The 20,900-nt window shown below is 41.3% G+C and overlaps 1 protein-coding gene across 1 annotated transcript; it reads right to left on the bottom strand.

The window, feature by feature from the left end:
- Positions 1-19,083: 19,083 nt before the first annotated feature.
- LOC101522128 (26S proteasome complex subunit SEM1-like) lies at positions 19,084-19,333 on the bottom strand. The gene is given in 2 exon segments (XM_036497889.2): positions 19,084-19,306; positions 19,309-19,333. Coding segments are annotated over 2 exon segments (210 nt in total). The 3' UTR covers positions 19,084-19,121.
- Positions 19,334-20,900: the final 1,567 nt, after the last annotated feature.

Below are 20,900 nucleotides of genomic sequence, written 5' to 3'. Positions count from 1 at the left end.
TTTCTTGGGCCAGCAGCCTGGGGCAACCAGCCCGGCATTCCCAGTCCACCCTCAGGGTTTGAGCGTCATGTCCTGCAGGTCAGGACAGAAGGGGAAGGACCAGGCAAGGCCAAGCAAACCTTAGCCCACTGGCAAATGCAAAAACCAGGCTGGAGCGCAAACTGGACAGCCAGGTTAGGCTGTCACATGTAAGGTTTGCATAAGCCACGTTGCAGCACCCACCAGCAAGAGTTGGAAATGGGGGCTGGCCGGGTCAGGCCAGGCTGCAGCATCTGAAGGCAAAAGTCAAGACAAGTGAGGGACTATGCCAAGCTGGGTCGGAGCAACCACTGGCATAGGTGAGATCTACGGCTGGGAACAAGCCTGGCTGTGGAGCAGAGGGCACACCCTGACTGGGTTCTGGTTCCCACTGGTAAGTGTGAGGGTTGGAGTTAGGGCTGCTCTCTTGTCTGGATATGGCTGCAGTGTCCCTCAGCACAAGCGTGGACTGGATCTGGGATGTGACGGACTGGGCTAGACTCCAGCACCCACTGGTGCCCATGAGAACCAGGTTGGGTAAAGGATGGGCTGGGCTTGGTGTCTGCCCCTGCTGAGCCATATGTGAGCTCTGTCTGGGTGTGGACCAGGCTTGGCTGGGCTGTAACAACCAACAGTAAAAACCGGAATGGGTGAGGGCCGGTCAGGAAAGGCCACTGTTCCTGCTAGGACAGGAGGTGGACTAAGTAGGGCTAGTCCATGGACCCACTGATGGGCACGAGATCTGTCACTGGGAGAGGTTCTGATGGAGGAATTTGGGGAACTCCTTTCTTTGGGACACAGTTCCTGCAGGTGAGCACAAGAAGCACAATAGGGAGCAGCTCAGATCAGGCCAGGCTACGGTACCCACCAACATATATTTGATGCAGTTCGGGGCAGGCCAGGCTGAATTAGTCCATAGCGCCCACTCATGAATCCGAGCACCAGAATGGTGTGTGGGTCAAGCCACAACACAAGCCAGTTCACATTAGGGCCGGGACTGGGGGTCAGCTGGCTGGGGTAGGCTGTAGCCCACACCAGCATGTGCTGGAGCTGGGTTGACCTGGGCTCGGCCAGGCTACAGCACCCACTGGCAAATGCCAAGGTGAAGCGGGCCATGACAGACTGGGCTGCAGCACTCAACCAGCACTTGTGAAACCTGGCGGGGAGGGGGCAAAGCTGGTAAGGGGCTGCAAGGGGCTCCCCTGATGGATCAGCACTCCCACTGGAGAGCTTGAGAGTTGGAATGGGGAGCAGACCAGGCTCGGCAGGGCTACAACACTTGTTGGCCTTATGTAAACTGGATCAGGGAAAAGCCAGGCTGGGTTGACTGTTCCTACTGTTGCATGCATAAGTCAGAGTGGGTGTGGGTTGATTGGACTTTGCCACAGCATCAACTAGCAGATGCTGGCATGGGGGGCAAATTCTGTCAAGTCAAACTGCAGAACCACCTGGAGAATGCATGATCTGGGAGTGGGAGTGAGCCCAGTAGGGAAATAATGGGCACCTCCCTCTTGGGTTTCCACTCCCACTGTGAGCATGAGAATCAGGACAGGGTCAGGGGTGGCTAGACACTGAGTGGCACCCACTGGCACATGTGTGAACTGGATAATGGGACTGGTTGGGTTGAACTAGGCTTCAATGCCCATTGACATGTATGAGAGTTTAATGGGATGTGGGACAGACTGGACCAGTCTGCTGTACATACTGGCAAGCATGGGAACCAGGGCAAGGGTGGGCCTGCTGAGAGTTATTGCGGTTCACTCCGACTAGGCTGCAGCTCCACTGGTTTGTGTGAATGCAGAGCATGTGGTAGACAGGATCAGGCTGGACTTCAACACCCATTGGTTATGTAGAAGACAGGGCTGGAGATAGAACTGACCCAGCAATTGCAACTACCAGCCTGTGCATAAGCTGATTGGGGTGACAGTCTGTGCCGACCCTGTACTGGCAAGCACAGACAAGAATCAGGTCTGGGATGGCCTCAGATGAGGTTTCTTTGGGGATCCCACCAACCGAACTGCTGGACTCAGAACCCCAACCATGAGAGAATTACAGGTTCTGTGGTCTGACCATGGAGTGCATGTGTCAGAGCTGGGCCTCCTCACTGGCTTAGATTGAGCAGTGGACAGCATATTCTGATGCACATGGAGGATATGGCAGTTCATTGGCGTCTGCTGAGATCGCATAGTACCATAACAGAGAACAGAGGATAGAACAAATTGATCAACTACCCTAGCCAAGTGTTGGCAGTGAGTATTTGGGCAAACGGAGACTAAGGTGGACTGTATCAACCCGTCGATTCTGGAGAGATTTAATCATATTTGGAGTTGCAAGATCGGCAGTAGTTCAGAACTGTTGAACTATCAAAGCCACTTGAGCAGGACCCTCAGAGAATGCCCCGCATCGGGGACCCTGGTGTGGTGTCAGGTGACTGTCCTCCATCCCATGGTATAGAGGCATTTGGGAGGCTGGGTGTGGCTTCTTTCCTTATCTCTACTCTTCCCCCAGATACAGGAAGGAGAAAAAGAGAATGTGAAAATAATGATCCCACCCATTTCCTGTACCTCTAATTTACCCTGATCAACTATGTACAAATCAATCAATCAATAAATCAATAAATATTTTTAAAAAGCTTAGCTTATTTTGGTAGAAAAACTTGAAATCTGTACATTAATTTTTCTTTGTAATACATTTTGCATGAACTTTTCCCAAAAGACCCCTTCAAATATGTTAGCTATCTAGTTGGGGGACTGATCTTGTCAGCCTAAAAAAAAAAAAAAAGATCAGTATTGGACCCCTCTGTCTTTCACTCCCTGCCTTCTAATTGGAGTGAGTGACTTGCTCCAAAATCTTTTACGTCATATCTTTGCTTTTCTGACTTTGTAGCTTTAGATGTTAGGATGAAGGGTACAGGGTGGGGTTGTGTCAGCTGGATGTAGTTAGGAGTAGTGAACGAAAATGTGATGCTAGACATGAAGGTGATAGGGTTCATAATCTCTCAGGATGTGATTGGGCTTAGGGAGTGGTTCGTAAATATGCAGTAGGAGTAGGTGGAGCACATATTATAGGAGGAGAGCTAGCCAAGACCTTTGGCAAACTATCCTCTTTGGTAACTATCCTCTTCACCATTCTAGGAGAACCTAGAATGCTTCTGGTAAGTGACAAGATTATTTTGGGGAGCCTGGCATGATAGCCTAGAGGCTGACGTTCTGGCCTCGCACACACCGAGATACCATATGGGCATCAGTTCAAATCCCAGTGGTCCCACTTTCCATCCAGCTCCCTGCCTGTGGTCTGTGAAATCAGTCAAGGAGGGCCCAAAGCCTTGGGACTCTGCACCTGAGTGGGAGACTCAGTAGAAGCTCCTGGCTCCTGACTTCCGATTGGCACAGCTCCAGCCATTGTGGTCACTGGTGGAGTGAATCAACGGATGGAAGGTCTTCCTCTGTCTCTTCTCTCTGTATCTAACTTTCCAGTAAAAATAAAATAAGTATTTTTAAAAAGATTATTTTTTTGTTGTTAAATTCCTATGGACTTGCTGAGTGCAATTGTTCACTGCACAAGGGAATCTGCACAAGAGGATCAGTAGGGGCTGAGATTCAACTTTCATTGCCCTCACCAAGTAGTCAACTCTCACACAGCAGTGTCAGTTTGAAGCAGGAGTGTTTTTAAAAATATTTCACAGAAGCAGCTCATGTCCTATGGGAGCCCATGATGCCTTGCATCCAGCAATGTTTCATGCATGGTGAGTTGCCAATATCTATTGACCAAAAGCAAAATGTTATGATACAACTGGTTAGTGTGAGGGAAAAAGTTGCAATCGCTCTTACAGTGGTACTTTTACAGGTGGGTACTAGAGAATGGTCAGCAAATTAAGCATTTGGGAAATGTGTAGTTGTCATCTTGTTGGTTGACAGCCAGAAGTTTCCTGCAAAATCTGTTTTATATGCTGTATCTGTCTGTCAAGTTAGCTCACCATGGGCAGTGGATATGTGGATTTGGACATGATGCATCAGAAGCATTGGACCAATTGAGGTCCTCAGTCCTTTAGATGCCCGTGGTGATGTTGGAACTATTCACTGGAGAATAAGAGGGAAGTTACTGGGGCAGGAAGTGATCCAGCTGACAAAAGAGAGCAAATAGTTCTCAAGAAGGTGTTTACTCCAATGATCATTGTACTGTGGTAGAGAGTTGGTAAGGAATGTAAGGAATGTCTGTTCAGAGCACTTGGTGATTGAGGGTCCCTGTAGGAGCGAGTACCAGAGCTGCTTAAACTTTTATGTAGGGAAAAACATGCCTCTATGTAATAAAAGATGATGACTAGGTTATGGAGTACCACAAATCAAGGCACTTCATGGTATGTTTTTAAGAGTGTTGGAAACTTGTTACAGTAACACCATAGAATAGACTTTGAACCTACATAGAGGGTTGGTTGTCAGGCATGACCAGGCAACTGTGCCTGTAGAAGGCTGTCTATTATTGTGCTTCTCTGGAGAGTTGCTTGGAGGCCTAAATCTCTTTGAAGTGATGCTGGGTACAAGTTAGGGAAATACTAGGGAAAGGAAGTACTTCCCAATAACTCAATTTGGGGCATTTCCTCCTTTCTATTGGAATAATCACTTAAAAAAAACCTGTGGTAAACATGAGTCAAGTAGACAATACTGCTTTGGGATAATGGTGTAATAAGACTTTGTTTTTAAAAAAGATTTATTTATTTTTATTGGAAAGTCAGATATACAGAGAGGAGGAGAGACAGGAAGATCTTCCATCCATTGATTCACTCCCCAAGTGACTGCAACAGTCGGAGCTAAGCTGATCTGAAACTAGGAGCTAGAAGTTTCTTCCGTGTCTTCCATGCAGGTTGCAGGGTCCCAAGGCTTTGGAACATCTCAGTTGCTTTCCCAGGTCACAGGCAGGGAGCTGGATGGGAAGTGGGGCTGCCGGGATTAGAACCCGAGCCCATATGGGATCCTGGTGCCGTTCAAGGTGAAGATTTTAGCAGCTAGGGTATTGCGCTGGGACCACAAGAATTTTTATTGTTTCACAAAGGCTGTCTCTTCCAAAATACCTTGATTTGTTGAACTAGTACCTTGGATGAAGGTATATAAATTTGTATATGGGCCATGAAACCTCCTGGGAAGAAAAAGGGACCAAGATCATATACATTTTGTCATATAAAAAAGTATTTTAGCTCAAAATTTAGTTCTTCAGAGTGGCCTTCAATATTGCCTTATCTTATAATTTGCGTTGTACTAAATAGTACTTGTTCTTATTTCTTTTAAGAAGAGATTTACTTGTTTAATGGCCCCACTAGAATATGAGCTCCTTTTGTTCAGGAACATTCTTTGCCTTGTCCAACCCTGTATTCCTATGCTTAGAAACATACCTACTATAATATCACATGTTCTGCAAATATTCATTGAAGGAATGAATGACTGAATGGACACAAATTCTTCCTGTTCACATTCCTACTCTTACTAAGCAATCTTGTTTGATACTCTTGTGGGGTGGGAATTGAAAGAGAAATTCCTGACCCTACAGAATTGTATCATAAAATTCAAAATTTAAAATAAAAAATTTAAAAAAAGAAATTTATTTATTGGAGAGGCAGGGTGGTATAAAAACATAGTCCCTTCACTGGTTTGCTCTCAAAAGCCTGCAATGGCCCCCAGCTGCCATTGAAGCCAGGAGTCAGGAGTGAAATTAATGTCTCCCACATGGGTGGTGGAAACCTGATTACTTGAATCTTCATCTGCTGTCTCTGGTATTTGTATGAGCAGGAAGGTGGAGTCAGGAGCAAGAGCTGGAAGGTGGAGTCAGGAGCAAGAGCTGGGAATCAAATCCAGGCACTCCAATGTGGAACATGGCTGTTTAAACCACTAGACTAAATGCCTCCCCACATAATTTTTACTAAAATGCTTTTATGTCAAAATTTTGAGTTACTTTTGGCTCCCGACTATGAAAGGTAAGGAACTTAGATCCTCACATGTATTTTCTCTCTCTCTCTTTTTTTTGCTAACCATTTAATGGTTTATCTTTAACCATTCGCACAATGTGCTCAAACATCCATTTACAGATCCTTTTCTGAGGCTTATTATTTTGGCAGATGAGGAAGTTACTCCCGATTTCTGCCAATTAGTTGATGAACTGTACATTGTTACAGTTTACATAGTTTTCATATTGACATGTCACTCTGTAGTGGTATTTGTTGCTCATGTTTTGTCCATGGGTCCATTCTGAAAGTCACTTAGCACGTGACTGCTGAGTTTCAGAGTGTGATTTGATCACTGCAGATGTAATCCTACAGCCCTCTACCTGGGCCACTTGTGGGGAATAGTACAAACTTGTATTTCAAATAATTTTTTTCTTTATTTTAAAATTTTGGATTAACATGGAATATTTGTTCATTTTGAGGGGTTCAATACACTTTCAACATATATGCATGGATTAAATTGACCATACCAGCCAACTAGCCTTTTCATTTCCTTATATTTGTGTTTGGTGCCTACTAGCTCATCTATTCCAGATCTTTAAGCAAAATATCACACATTGCTGTGAGCTAAAGTTACTCCACTGTACTCTAAAACACCAAAATCTGCTGTACTTACCCTAATGTGGTTTGGGTCCATTATCCAACCTTTCCACATTCTACTCCCTCTACCTTTACCAACTTTGGTAATCATTATTTTAAATTCAGAGAGAATATATTTGTTAGTAGTAGTAACTTCTGAATATGAGAACATGTGATCCTTGTTTATGTCTGACTTATTTCACTGTACATGATGATCTTCATTTCTGTCCATTTTCCAAAAATACCAGAATTTCATTATTTAATAGCAGAGTACTAGTCTATTGTGAATATCTACCATGTTTTCTATAGTGCATTCACCAGAGAATGGCTATTGTGAATAGTGCTACAATGAACATGAAAGTGTAGGTATCTCTTTGATATGGTCATTTAATTTCCTTCTGGTATATATCCAGAAGGGGTCATAGGATAAATTTACTTTGAATTTTTAAGGAATCCTCATACTTGTCTACATAGTGGATGTACTAATTTGCATTCCCACCAACAAGTGTGTATATATATTACTTTCTCTACATTTTCACTAGCATTTGCTGTTTTTTGTATTTTTCATAATAGACATTTTACTTTATTTATTTTTATTGGAAAGTCAGATACAGAGAGGAGGAGAGACAGAGAGGAAGATCTTCCATCCGATGAATCACTCCCCAAGTGACTGCAACAGCTGGAGCTGTGTCATTCCGAAGCCAGGAGCCAGGACCCTCTTCCAGGTCTTCCATGCAGGTGCAGGGTCCCAAGGCTTTGGAACATCTCAGTTGCTTTCCCAGGTCACAGGCAGGGAGCTGGATGGGAAGTGGGGCTGCCGGGATTAGAACCTGCATCCGTATGGGATCCTGGTGCATGCAAGGTGAGAACTTTAGCTGCTAGTCTACCATACAGGGCCCCCAAATAGCCATTTTAACAGAAGATGATATATCATTGTGAATTTAATCATATTTCCCTGATAGCTAGTGATGCTGAGCATGTTTTCATGGATTGATTGGCCATGTGTATTTCTTGTTCTGAGAAATGCCTATTTCAATGCTTTTCCTGTTTTGTAACTGGATTAGTTATTATTTCCTGAATTTCTTATATATTTTGACTGTTAGTCTTTTGTCAAATGAACAATTTGCAGATATTTTCTCTCACGCTATAGGTTATCTCTGTGCTGTATCTTTTTTTGCAGTGCAGAAGTTTCTTGGCCTGATGTGATTTCATTTATCTGTTTTTAACCAGTGCTTTTGGTGTCCTATCCAAAAAAATCATTGCCTATGCCAGTACTTAAAGCGTTTCCTTTATTTTTTTTTCCCTGGCAGTTTCATATCTTAAATTTAGATCTTTGATCCATTCTGAGGTTATTTTTCTTTTTTGGGAGTGGGAGAAGAATATTAAAGTTCAGTCTTTTACATATGAATACCCAGGTTTCCAATCCATTAGTATAGAGACTGTCTCTTCTCCAGGATGTATTTTAAACACCATCGTCAAAGACAAGTTTGCTATAAATATGTGGATACATTTCTGTGGTTATTATTATGTTGCATATGTCTACATGTCCATTTTTTATGTTGGTACCATGCTGTTTTGGTTACAATAATTCTAGAGTATGTCATGGAATCTGATATTGTATTGCTTCTAACATTGTGCTTATTGTTCAAGATTGCTTTGGCTAGTCATTCTTTCATGTTTTCATATGACTTTTAGGATTTTTTTTCTAATTTTGTAAAGAATGTCCCCTCAAAACCTAAAGCAATCTCGAACAAGAAGAATAAAGTTGGAGGCATCAAGGTATCTTCAAAACCTGCTTATGTCCAAAGTAGTCTAAGCAACAGATATTGGTGTGATTCCATACATGTAGCTCAATAGATACAAGTAGAAAATCCAGAGATAAATCCATGCCTTTATGGTCAATTGGTGCCAAGAATGAGTAATGAAACAAAGGACAATCTATTCAATAAATGGTGCCAGAAAAATTGGACATCTATTGCAGCAAATGAAACCAGTGCTCAAAATGGATTAAAGACAAATTTAAAACCTGAACTGAAACCAACATATCCAACAAAGGACTAGAATATAGAATATATTAAGAAAAGGCAAAATCCCTAACAGCAAAAACAATACAATTAGAAAATGGCAAAATACATGAAGAGGCATTCCGTGATTAAGAAGTTACAGATAACATATAAACACAAGAAATGATGTTTAATATTGTTAGGTGAATGCATATTGAAACCATTATGACTTGTCAAAATGAAGAAATTAAAAACAGTGGCAACACCAAATATTGGTAAGAGTGTGAAGAAACTTATACATAGATCACTTATACTTTGTTGTTTGAAAGGCCAAATACTACCATCACTTTGGAAGAGTATGACGGTATAAATGTGTTTTTCATATGATCTCACTAATTTTATGAAATTGTCGCTCTTCTCAGTTATTTTTCAGGCCTAAGTGATGGAAGGGTATCTGAAACAGTAAGATACTTGAGTCAATGCACATGGGTGTTGAGAATTATTAGATTACCTGAGAACTCTGGGCTCCCCTATGCCTTGCTGACCATAATGAAAAGCCTAGTTTCTCCTCCTGGCTAGCCTTTGAATTTGAGGAGGTGATTTTTTTTTCCTGCTCTCATCTCTCTATCTTGCCTGGCATGATAATGCAGAACCCCAGGTGGGTTCTTTTTCATTCCCCAGGCCCAACACCAGCTTTGGCAAGAACTACCAAACCCTTGCTTGAGGCAGGCAGGAAATACCCATTTCCTTCTGCTGCCAATTACGCTGCCTGGTGTGCAGTGGGGGGCTAAGATGCTGCAATGGATCCTCAGCTGAGATCTCAGCAGCATTTTCCCCACAGGTCCCGGGTGTGATTTGTAGGAGTAGCACATTTTCTATCCCACTTGATTGTCGTCCCTTTTCCTCTGTTCCTCATTTGGAGTGTCATTTTTACAGTCTCTTTTGGGGGCCTCCCCTCTCCAACCTAGGGCCCCTCTTGTAATGCCTGGTTATCTGGGACCAGTTAGTTGATCCATATGTTGTGTATGGAAACCTTTTAGAAACTCCAGCACCTTATGTAATTGCAAAGGGTCATGATTGTTCATCTATTAGGTGGGCAAGATCTTGTGCAATGTGCTGACTCACCCTACATGCAAGTAGCATATAGTTACTAGGAGGTAATTAATACAGAGAAACACATGACAAGAGCCACAAAAATTATGCACCACTGTGAATTCATATCTGTTTCACTAATTTACCAAGAATCAACCGCTGAACAGGAGTCAAGGGGGCTTGGCAGGGAGTCTTTTCAAATATTGCACTTGAAGTTGCCATTATTTTTGTATCCATTTCCTGTTGTTGTTATAATAAATTACCAACATTTTAAAACAATATGGGTTTAGTATCTCAACAGTCCTGGAAGTCAGAAAATTTTTTTCCTTCTTCTTCTTCTTCTTCCTCTTTTTTTTTTTTTTTTTTTTGGAAGTCAGAAATTCTACAAACAAGATGTAAGCAGGATTGTGTCCCTCCTGGACATGCTAAGCAACAATCACTTTCCATATTTTTTCCCAACCTCCAGAGGCCACCTGACTTCCTTGCTTGTGACCATTCCTATCACCTTCAGAGCACATCACTGCAACCTTTGTTTTGGTCATCACGTCTTCTCTGACTCCGATGCTTCTGTGTCCCTCTTTTAAGGACCACTGTGATTATGCACTGTCCCCATCTCAGCATTCATAACTTCGTCACATCTGCCAAGTCCCCTTTGCTACATAAAATAGTGTAGTTTCCAGGGAGAACCTATGACATCTTTGAGGATCTACTTTTCTATCTTCAAGTTTCCTTCTCTCTCCCTTCTCTTAGTCATCTCCAGACTCTTTCTCCCATGGTGCCTTGCACACCACACACTCCAGGCTGTTTATATTTGCTTTACAGTTATATAAGAAGCAGTTAACTTTTCAATGTGTTGTTTTTCTGTTCTGCTTTTAGTCAGAGGCCCCTCAGGCTGACAGGAACTGTCTCAGTCTTCAGTGATAGGGGCTTCGCTAAGCCTGAATGTAAGCCAGTCAACTCAGGAGTGGGATGCAGGGGAGTGAGGAGGGGTGGAGTTGATTCCCTTCAGCGAGGAGATATCTGGATTTAATTCAATGTAGAATTTCAGGAATGAAGCTGACTAAATGTGTTATCTCAGAAATGTCTGCTCTCAAGGACAGCTTGCCACAGAATCGATGCCATAATCCATTTTTCTAAAGGTCAGTTATTTTCCAAGTGGCTAACAGTTTTGCTGTATCCCCTCCAGCTTTTGTGTAATTTAGTAAGCAGTTTTCCTTTAATTGTTTTTACATTTTATATTGTGATTTTTATCTGAGAAACCGTTTTACGTTTTACATTGTGATTTTTATCTGAAAAACCATGAGTTGGATTTACTAGTTATTTTTTCCCTCTAGCAGATGTTAAAATACACATGAAATCACCAAAATCTTCCATGAAATGATGCAAAGGGTACATACTCCATGCTCGGAAATGTCATGTTCACACTTCAGGCAATATGGAAGAATGTGGGGCTGGTGTCATGGTATAGCTGGCTAATCCCCCACCTGCAATGCCAGTATCCTATATGGACACCGGTTCGAGTTCCAGCTGCTTCACTTCCAATAATGACTAGGAAGGCTGTGGAGGATGACCCAAGTGCTTGGACCCTTGAACCCACGTGGGAGACCCAGAAGAAACTCCTGGCTTGTGGCTTTGGACTGGCCCAGTTCGACTTTTGCAGCCATTTAGGGAGTGAACCAGTGGAAGGAAGATATCTCTGTCTCTCCTTGCTGTAATTTTACCTTTCAAATAAAAATAAATGGAAGGATATCAGAGACATTTTTTGGTTGCTTGTCAGGAGTATCAGAAGACAATTTCCACAGTCTGTCAAACCACATGTATCTGCGTTGCTGCCCACAGTCTGCCTTCATAATGTTTCTGTAGATGATCTATCTGCATAACACTTGTGCTCGTACTCCATACCTCTACTTCTTACTGCTCAGGATCACTGCTCTGGTGATCCCTTCCCCCTTCTCCACCTACACACATATAGGTAACCTAGTTTGCCTTCTTATTGGACAGTTCTCACCAGGTATAAACATAACAATTTCCTCTTGGCCCTTCTTCCCCCTCTAGCTAATATGTCCATTTCTTGGCTCCTGTCTGCAGCCAAGTTCCTTAAAAGGTTTATATGTGCCTAATGACTCCAATCTTTGTTCTCTTTGTTAAGCAAACTCCAGTTAGGCTGTCACTCTTAACCATTCTACTAAACTGCTTTGGTCAGGAACTTGTTGATATTATCACATTCAATAGACAATCCTAAAAATTCGTCTTACACAACTTAAAGAAGAATTTGACACAGCTGATTACTTAATCTTCCTTATGATACTTTATTTCTTTGGCTTCCAGAACATCACATGCTATTGGCTTCCCTCTTAGTCCCCTGGCCCCTCCGCCTCCTCAGATTCTGTTGATTCCTCTTCATCTCCCTTACCTCTTTTTTTTTTTCTAATTTATTTTATTGTATTGCTGTTGACAATCTTTACATAGTTAATTATGGTTAAAAAAAAAAAGGTTCAGGGGGCATAGGGAAGTGGGTAATACTATTATGTCCATATTGTTTCCATCATGTATCTGAGGTAAAGGGGGATATTGAGGGAGAAGCCCCACCCGGTTTCCCGCCCACCCCAAGTCCCGGATGTGGGGCATGCTCTGAGATATTTGCTCAAGTGGTTTTAATAGTTCTCCAGTTATGAATCGCTGCCAGTTTCGCTCGATGAGGTCGTCCACTGATTGATGTGGTCCATCATAAAGTCTCCGTTTGCCCCATATTTCGCTGCCAACATATAGCTGAGGTGAATGATTGACCTGTTCTGTCTTCTGTCTTTTCTTGGTTAGAGTTCTGAGTCCAGCAGTTCGATTGGGGCATCTCCCTTACCTCTTAATACTGATGTTCTCTGTGGCTCAGTATTATTTTCTGTGAACATGATTCCTGTAGAGGCCCTGTAAAATCTCATAACTTTTTAAAAAAATTTATTTAATTTTATTTGAAACAGATATTTTTTACAGAGAGAAAAGGAGAGACAGAGGTCATCCATCTACTATTTCACTTCCCACATAGCCGTAACAGTCAGGGATGAGCTGATCTGAAGCCGGAAGCCAGGAGCTTTTTCCAGGTCTCCCACACATGGGTGCAGGGACCCAAGGACTTAATCCATTCCCTACTGCTTTCCTAGGCCATAAGTGGGGAGCTGAATCATAAGTGGAGCAGCCCTGACACAAACCAGCATCCAAATGGGATGCTGCACCACAAGGTGCAGGATTAGCCTGTTGCACCAGCGTGCCAGCCCCCCAATTTTATACCTTTAAACATGCAAATTATGTGCTAAGGACACCATAACACACATCTATAATCCAGGCTTCTACGCCAAACTCCAGACTCACATATCCAAACTGCTTGTAGACTTACAGTAAGCAGAAATCGAACATCCACCCAAGTGATTCTTGCCTCCATGTATACATGCCTCATACAATTAATTTCTTTCCATAAAATGAGAGTGAACCTGTGTATATGCTGGATGCCACTCTGGTGATTAGCCTATTTTATGGTTAAGATGAAGAACTTTCGCATATATAGTTAAGATATCTAATTAGAAATTAACTTCAAGTCAATCAAGTGGCAAATTATGTAATCTAGTCAAATGAGACATTTAAAAGGGGATTTAGAAATCAGATCCGTTCTCTTGTTGACCTTAAAGAAACAAGCCGCTGGGAATTCAGCTGCAAGGGAATTATGTGAGCAACTGTGTGAACTTGAAAGGAAAGCCCTTTATAGCACTATTCACTATGTCATGTTTCCTAGCTATCCTTTGCTTCACTCATCCCTGCAACATACACATTATGTATTCCCAAGGGTGGAAACTTTTTTTCTGTTTTATTCATTGATTACTTCCCCAGTATTTTTCTCAGTGCCTGTAGCATAGATTAGACAAATGAACAAATGAAATTTATTTGTTAAATTTGTTATGTGTGCCCCACAATTTTTTACTCCTATTGGATATTCTATCAGTCAATTCTGGCATCGCAAACTTCTACCTCTTTCTTTAAGACTTGAGTTTACTTTGTATTCTCAAATGTAATAACCCAGAATAGCCTTACCTCCACTAAGGGAAGGTCAAGTATTCTAACCAGAAAGTTGTCATTCTTGGCAGATACCTTGGTTCGGGGGCCAGATGGACTTGAATAGGAATGCTGGCTCTGTCACTTGGTAACTGTGTGTAAGACCTAAAGCATGTGGCTTCACTTCTCTAAGCTTCAGCTTCCTCTCAGGAGAGTGAGAGTATTATCCACAACCACAGGGTTGCTGGGAGGACTGAAAGCAGCATGCAGTTATGCTAGGAACAGTTACTGGCCTAAAAATGGTATCATGTTATACACACTGCCCTGCAACTTACTATCACTGTAAAAATCAGTTTGTCGGTTTGCATATCCTTGCACAATGGTCTTTGAATTTCTGTAAGACAGATTCCCAAAGTGGAGCTGTTGGCCTCAATGATACATGCTTTAACAAAGTTAAGCAATGCTGGATTATTTTCCAAAAGGTTGTAACAATTGATATTCATGACGAGTGTGTATGAGAATGCCTGTTTTCTCCATGTTTACCAGTAGTTATGAGTTTCTTTCATTTTTGCCAATCATTGGTATCTTATTGTGTTGATTTCTACTTTATGCATTAGAAAGTTGAAAATCTCTTTCTATGTATATTCTTTTGCATTCCATCTTTTATGAATTGCCTTTCCTTTCAATCTTCTTTTCAGTCATTTGTATTTTTCTTACCAATTTATAGCTCAGGCGTATAAGGAATGATTACTAATGGATACAAGTTATCTTTTGGGGGTGATTCTATGTTTTAAAATTAGATTATGACATTTCCACAACTTAATAAATATGCTAAAAATTTTTGAATTTTACACGTGATATGTTTATAAGTTCATTATTTTTAGCTTTAAATTTTGATAATTTTAAAGACTGCATATTCATGTGTAGACATTATATACATATACATACATGCTATTTTTCTTGAATGCAAAGATATTAATGTCACAAAGTGAAGGATTCATCATAATGATCACAACATGGGGTTAGAAGGGTATATTGTCATATAAATGGTCTGATTCAGTGAAGCAATATTTATAACTATATATGTAATTGTAAAAAGTAAACTTTATGTTTGCTATATCAGAAAACTTAAAATGAGTATAAATTGAAGATAATTTAAAATAAGTTACTAAATTTCCTTTTTATGTAATTATAATATTCTACTTAATTACTCCAATAGCTTTTAATTATTTCCAATGTTTTACTTATAATAATTGTAAGGAATATCTATATATGAACCTGCTGCTTCTTAACATATATCATTATAATGAGAATTACTGGAGAGAAAACAATGTTTTTATGGGGGATTTATGATTTCTAATAAAAATATGGACATAGTAACAGTAAGTCTATATCATATGAGCATTTTGGATTTTTCTGATTAAGCTTAGAATGCCATATTCAGCACCTCAAAATTGTTGCTGGTTGTCCCTTCTTAGTAAGGGTGGTAAGTGGCACTAAAGTTGGTTTTCAGTTCTCATCACGAACGTGTATAAAGTATGCCTCACTCTTTTCTACCAGTTCCTTAATTGTTACAAGCTGATTGCTAAGAAAACAAGATGAGAAGCTAAATAGCTTTCCCTGGCTCAAATCCATGGGGATTTGAGCCTAATTTTAGCACATTTTTTGGCAAAAGCAGAAAGCAGTGTCTATGTGATTTCATCTCTTACGGTTTCATACCACCTTCATGTCTTGCTAACATATGTAGGAGAAGATAGAATAGCTATAACAGTAGCAGTTATGATCAATACTATTGGCTGCTAACCATAAAGCCCTTCTCTGGACATAGAAAACCCTATCTTATGGTTAATTGTACAAAACACTATTCACTCAGAAGGAATGCGAAGGTAGAAAGGTTATTTCCTACCTGTACTTTTTAGACTCACCAAGCCCTTCCTCTACTACCAAATCTTCAGGTTTAGCTGAGTGAATTGATTGATGATAGTTGATTTGCTGATCTCCAAGCATTAGCCGTGCCTGAGACAGGTTCTGTGCTGTCATGGGAACGGATTTGGCTTGGAACAAGAGTCTTGGGTTTTAGGTCTGAATCAGCCATTAACTTGTTATGTGGCCCTGGGAAAAACACACACATCCTATCAGGATCCCAGTTTTCGCATTTCTAAATGATTTTTAAGGGCCTTTCCAAATTTCTTGTGCTGTTGTACTAAGGAAACAATAGATTTAGAAGTTTTTTTTTAGTGTAGGGCAGGGAACAGGTTTAGAAGTGGAGGTCAAAGGAGAGGAGCCCTATTACTGTCCAGCATAGTTTTAGTTTGAGTCTCAAGATATCATGAAAAAACACATGTTAGAGGCTGGACAGCTACTCACACTTACTACATTTTTTTAACTGTACATGTACAGTGGCACGTTTTGTGATAACTATATTATATGTTGATGAAGTCACTAGAAAGTGCATTTGACCATCTTCAAATAATCGTAGGCAGAGTGCATGAAAATTGTGTGAATTGAAAATCTGTTGATTTATATCCATGTGTGAGAAAATGAGAGCAAAAAGGACGTGTTAATAATCTTGGGAGTTGTGTTGGCTCAGAGAAGTTGCAGGGCTCTGGAGAGATTGATGGAGCTAAATGTCATTGTCGCAAGGGACGCAACTATTGATTTCACTGACAAACCCTGTAGTTATAGAGCACAATTCCTAGTTACATTAATTAGAAGGCAGTGAGAGAGAGGAGCAGGAGGCTCTCCCAGCAGGAAGGGGGAAAGTGAAGATCAGGTTTCTGAGAGGTATGGTTGGAGCCTGCAGGGATTGGAAAGGGGGCGTGGGGGGGGCGTGGGGCGGGTGTGAAAAGTAGATTGGAATTGGGGCCAGTTTGAAGGTCTCCATGAAAAAGGAGTGCTGTTTACTACCTTGCATTTTGTGTATGGTCAATAAAATCATATGGATGTATATGAAAAAAGTCTTCAAGAACGTTCATGGAAAATTATTATGAAAAAGTGATGCATGGATTTTTGCAACTTTTTTAAAAACAACTAAATAGACTTATGTTTTAATTCCCCATTTTCATGAACTTTTTAAAGTTCTTGTGCATATAAATCCTTTAAAAATTGTAAAACACTGTAGAACTAAAAACAGTTTTACACTGGCACATGGTAAAGATTCAAACAGTATTGGGAAATAGGGTAATGGGAAAATAAGTTTCCTGTACACACCTGTCACCCTTTTGCCCTCTCCAATAGCATCCAGTATTTCACTACTTTGTGTATCACTCCAGAAATATTCTAGAGGTCTTCTATTATATAAATGTGCAGTTGTGTGTGTGTACGTCACAAATTATAGGACATTCTTTACACTGTTTTGGATCTGTATTTGCGTGTTATTTATAATATGGTTTAGAAAACACTTCTATTAGCACTTATTGATCTGTCACATTCTTTTTTTTTAATGTCTATACAGTATTCCCCTTACTGCAATTTAATTACTCAGTCTGATTTGAAGGACATTTAATTTGTTTTAAAGGCATCTGGTTGATGTTCTTAAATTAAATTTCACCACTGAACAGGAAAATCAGCTTTCAACACAAAGTTACTGATGAAGGCTTTTCTTTTAAACTTGCCGTTTTATTTCGATTGTAATATGTGTTAATAATTTGTTTTTATCTAAATATTTTCAGTAAGAGCAATAATCTCAATATCCCGATATTATTTTAAACCGTATTTTGATGATGCAATGAAGAATCACAGGAAATTCAAGTAAAAAACACTTCTAAAGAGCTTATTTGGCCTGGCTGAATGTACAGTGTCTGCCAAACAACCTAGCACAGATTTCTACCTAGTCAGGCTCTGATTTGGAAGAGGAGCTCCAGCATTAAAGAATACTGCCTGTAGGGCTGATGCTGTGGCCTTATGGGCTGATTCTCTGTCTTGCAGCACCGGCATCTCATATGAGCGTCAGTTCTAGTCCCAGCTGGCTCCACTTTCGATCCAGTTCCATGCTAATGGCCAGGGACAGCTGCGGAGGAAGAACTTGGATAGAATGATTGAGTGGACCTGGAGTCAGAACTTGAGTTAGAGCCCCAGTTTTGTGCACTAACTGGCTGTGTGGTCCTGGGTAAGTCTTGCCCTCTGAGGGTCAATTATTCCTCGTGCGTTAACTAGGGGCAAAAATATTGAATAAAGACTGAGTGTCTTAATAGCATCACATAACTTGCTTCACCGGTAGGGTTTAGAATATTTTGTTAATTTGAAAGAGAGAACACTTATTTGTTGGTCACTCTGCAAAAGGCTGAAACAGCTGGGATTAGACCAGGCTCAATTCAGAAGCTGGAAACTCAGTCACAGTCTCCTATGTGAGTGGCAAGAGTCCAATTACTTGAGTCATAACCATTGCCCCTCACTCATTATCTGTCTTAGCAGGAAGTTGGAAATTAGGACTTGGAGCCAGGTATTAAACTCAAGTGCTCTGATATGGGACATTGGGGGTTCCTTCTGGCATTTCGGTTGTACATCTTGACTGCTAAACATACATCCCAACGAGCATTAGTTATAAGTGTTACCATAAAGGACAGGGAGGTAAAACCAGAGTAACTAGAATTGATTCCAGGTATAATAAATACACATTTGAGAACAGACTGTAATTTGAAAGCTGAAATATGGGTTGGGAAAGAAATGTTCTCTTCCTGTTTAGATATTTATTAATCTGCAACTTAATAAAGGGCAGTGTGACCCTTTTGGAAAAAATTCCTTATTTTATGATTACAGGTTAAATGTCTACCCTTGCCACTAACTGTTGGAAAGTCTTTTGCTATTCTTTTAAATAAATACCTTGTTTTTTTTTCTTTATGGTTTTCATATTACAACTTATTGACCAAAGATGTAACTACAAAAACTGTCAAGGAGTGTGACAGAGAAACTTTTTTTTTTTAGGTTTATTTATTTATTTGAAAATCAAAGTGACAGAGAGAGGGGGAGAGAGCGATTGAGTGAAAGAGATAGAGAAATCTCCCATCTGTTATTTCACTCCTCAGATGGGTATAATGGCCACAGTCAGGCCAAAGTAAGCAGCCAGGAGCGGCAATCGGGTCTCCCATGTGGGTGCAGAGGACCAAGCAATTGGACCATCTTTTGCTGCTTTTCCCAGGGATCAGAAGTGAAGCAGCCAGGACTGGAACTAGTGCCCATATGGGATGCCAGCTTCTTATGCAATGGCTTTACCCTCTATACCACAACAATGACCCCAAGACACTTCTTTTTTCTGAACTAAATAAAATTTATTTTGTGTGTGTGTGCTTAAGAAATAATATAAATAGGTAATGAAATAAACATTTTTTTAAAGTATTCCATCCTGGGATCTCCATTCTAGAGTTAACAGTTTGTTCAGGTTGCTTCAACACTTCTGAGGGTTATGAAGTCTCCATCTTAAAACCATGTTTCTCCAGCTCAGCTTGCAGCTGACTGGAGAAGTCATCCTTCACACTGTCATCGTCCCAGTTATCCTCCCACACATGTGCATTTTCATCCTCATCCAAACCAGTCCAGTCTTCGGCGGGGAACTCTTTGAACTTGTTGTCCTCCTTGCAGAGACCCAGTCTACCGGCTGCTATTTCTTGGACATGGCTACCCGCCTCGGCCAAGCCCTCACAGGTGAACAGGAAGCGTGCAGGCCTCGCTCCTCCGCAGCCCGCTCCGCCGCTGGGAGGCCGGTGCTACCACAGAGACGTGGAGGCAGAGCTCGAAACTTGGCTTTTGAAGTAGAGAATGCTCCCTGTTTGAATATGCCAGAACACAGAAATACAACAGATTTTTTTTTCAAGAATTGGGCCACCTTTCATTTCATTGGGAGGAGATCTAAATACTTGGAAGAAAAAACTAATCAGCACCTGTGAAACAAGGAAAGGGAGAGGGAGAAGAAAAAACTATGGGGTAAAGTGATGCAAGATTTTTGGGCATGATTTGGATATATACAACACATCCCCACCCCCTTCCTGAATGTTAAATTCTAAGGCCATTAGAGGAGGCAGAGAAAGGCAGGGATCCCATGGTGGGGAATGGGGGACCAGATTGGAGTGTCAGTGAGTAAGACAATTCTTTAAGTTTTGAAGGTTCCTCCTACGCACTGATTTAAAATATTTTTTGCATCAAAGTAAACTTATCTTCTTTTTTTTTTTAAAAAAAGATGTATTTTTATTGCAAAGTCAGATACACAGAGAAGACCTTCTGTCCATTGAATCACTCCCCAAGCGGCTGCAACAGCCGGAGCTGTGCCGATCCAAAGCCAGGAGCCCAGAGCCTCTTTTGGGTCTCCCACTTGTGTAAAGGGTCCCAAGGCTTTGGGCCCTCCTTGACTGCTTTCCCAGGCCACAAGCAAGGAGCTGAATGGCAAGTGAGGCTTCTAGGATTAGAACCGGTGCCCATATAGAATCCCAGTGCATGCAAAACAAGGACTTTAGCCACTAGGCCATCACACTGGGCCCAGTACACTTATCTTCTAACAACATTTTTCAGCTACTTTATAAAGTACTTCATACATAAACTTGAATATTATTCAGCCTTTGAAAGTAAGGATTCTATTATGTGCTACAGTATGGATTAGACTTAAGGATATTATATTAAATGAAATAAACCGGTCAGAAAAAGACCAATACTGTATGTTTTCACCTATATGGAGTATTTGAAATAATTAAGTTCATAGAATGGGGTCCGGCGCAATAGCCTAGTGGCTAAAGTCCTTGTCTTGAATCTGCCGGGATACTATATGGGTAATGGTTTGTGTCCTTGCTCCTCCTCTTCCGTTCCAGCTCCCTGCTTGTGGCCTGGGAAAGCAGTAGAAGATGGTCTAAAGCCTTGGGATCCTGTACATGTGTGGGAGACCCAGAAGAAGCTCCTGGCTTCTGGCTTCAGATTGGCTCATCTCTGGCCATTGTAGCCACTTGGGGAATGAATCAGCAGACAGAAGATCTTGCCTTGAACATGCTGGGATCCCATTTGGGTACCAGTTCTAATCCTGGCAGCCCCGCTTCCCATCCAGCTCCCTGTTTGTGGCCTGTGAAAGCAGCTGAGGACGGCCCAAGGCCTTGGGACCCTGCACTCAAGTGGGAGACCCGGAAGAGGCTCCGGGCTTCTGGCTTCAGAGCGGCGCAGCACTGGCCATTGCGCTCACTTGGGGAGTGAATCATCAGATG

This window comes from Ochotona princeps, chromosome X (genome assembly GCF_030435755.1).
Source record: "Ochotona princeps isolate mOchPri1 chromosome X, mOchPri1.hap1, whole genome shotgun sequence".
NCBI lineage: Eukaryota > Metazoa > Chordata > Mammalia > Lagomorpha > Ochotonidae > Ochotona > Ochotona princeps.
The sequence above is the reverse complement of the archived record's forward strand: the minus strand, read 5'-3'. Positions and strand labels throughout refer to the sequence as shown.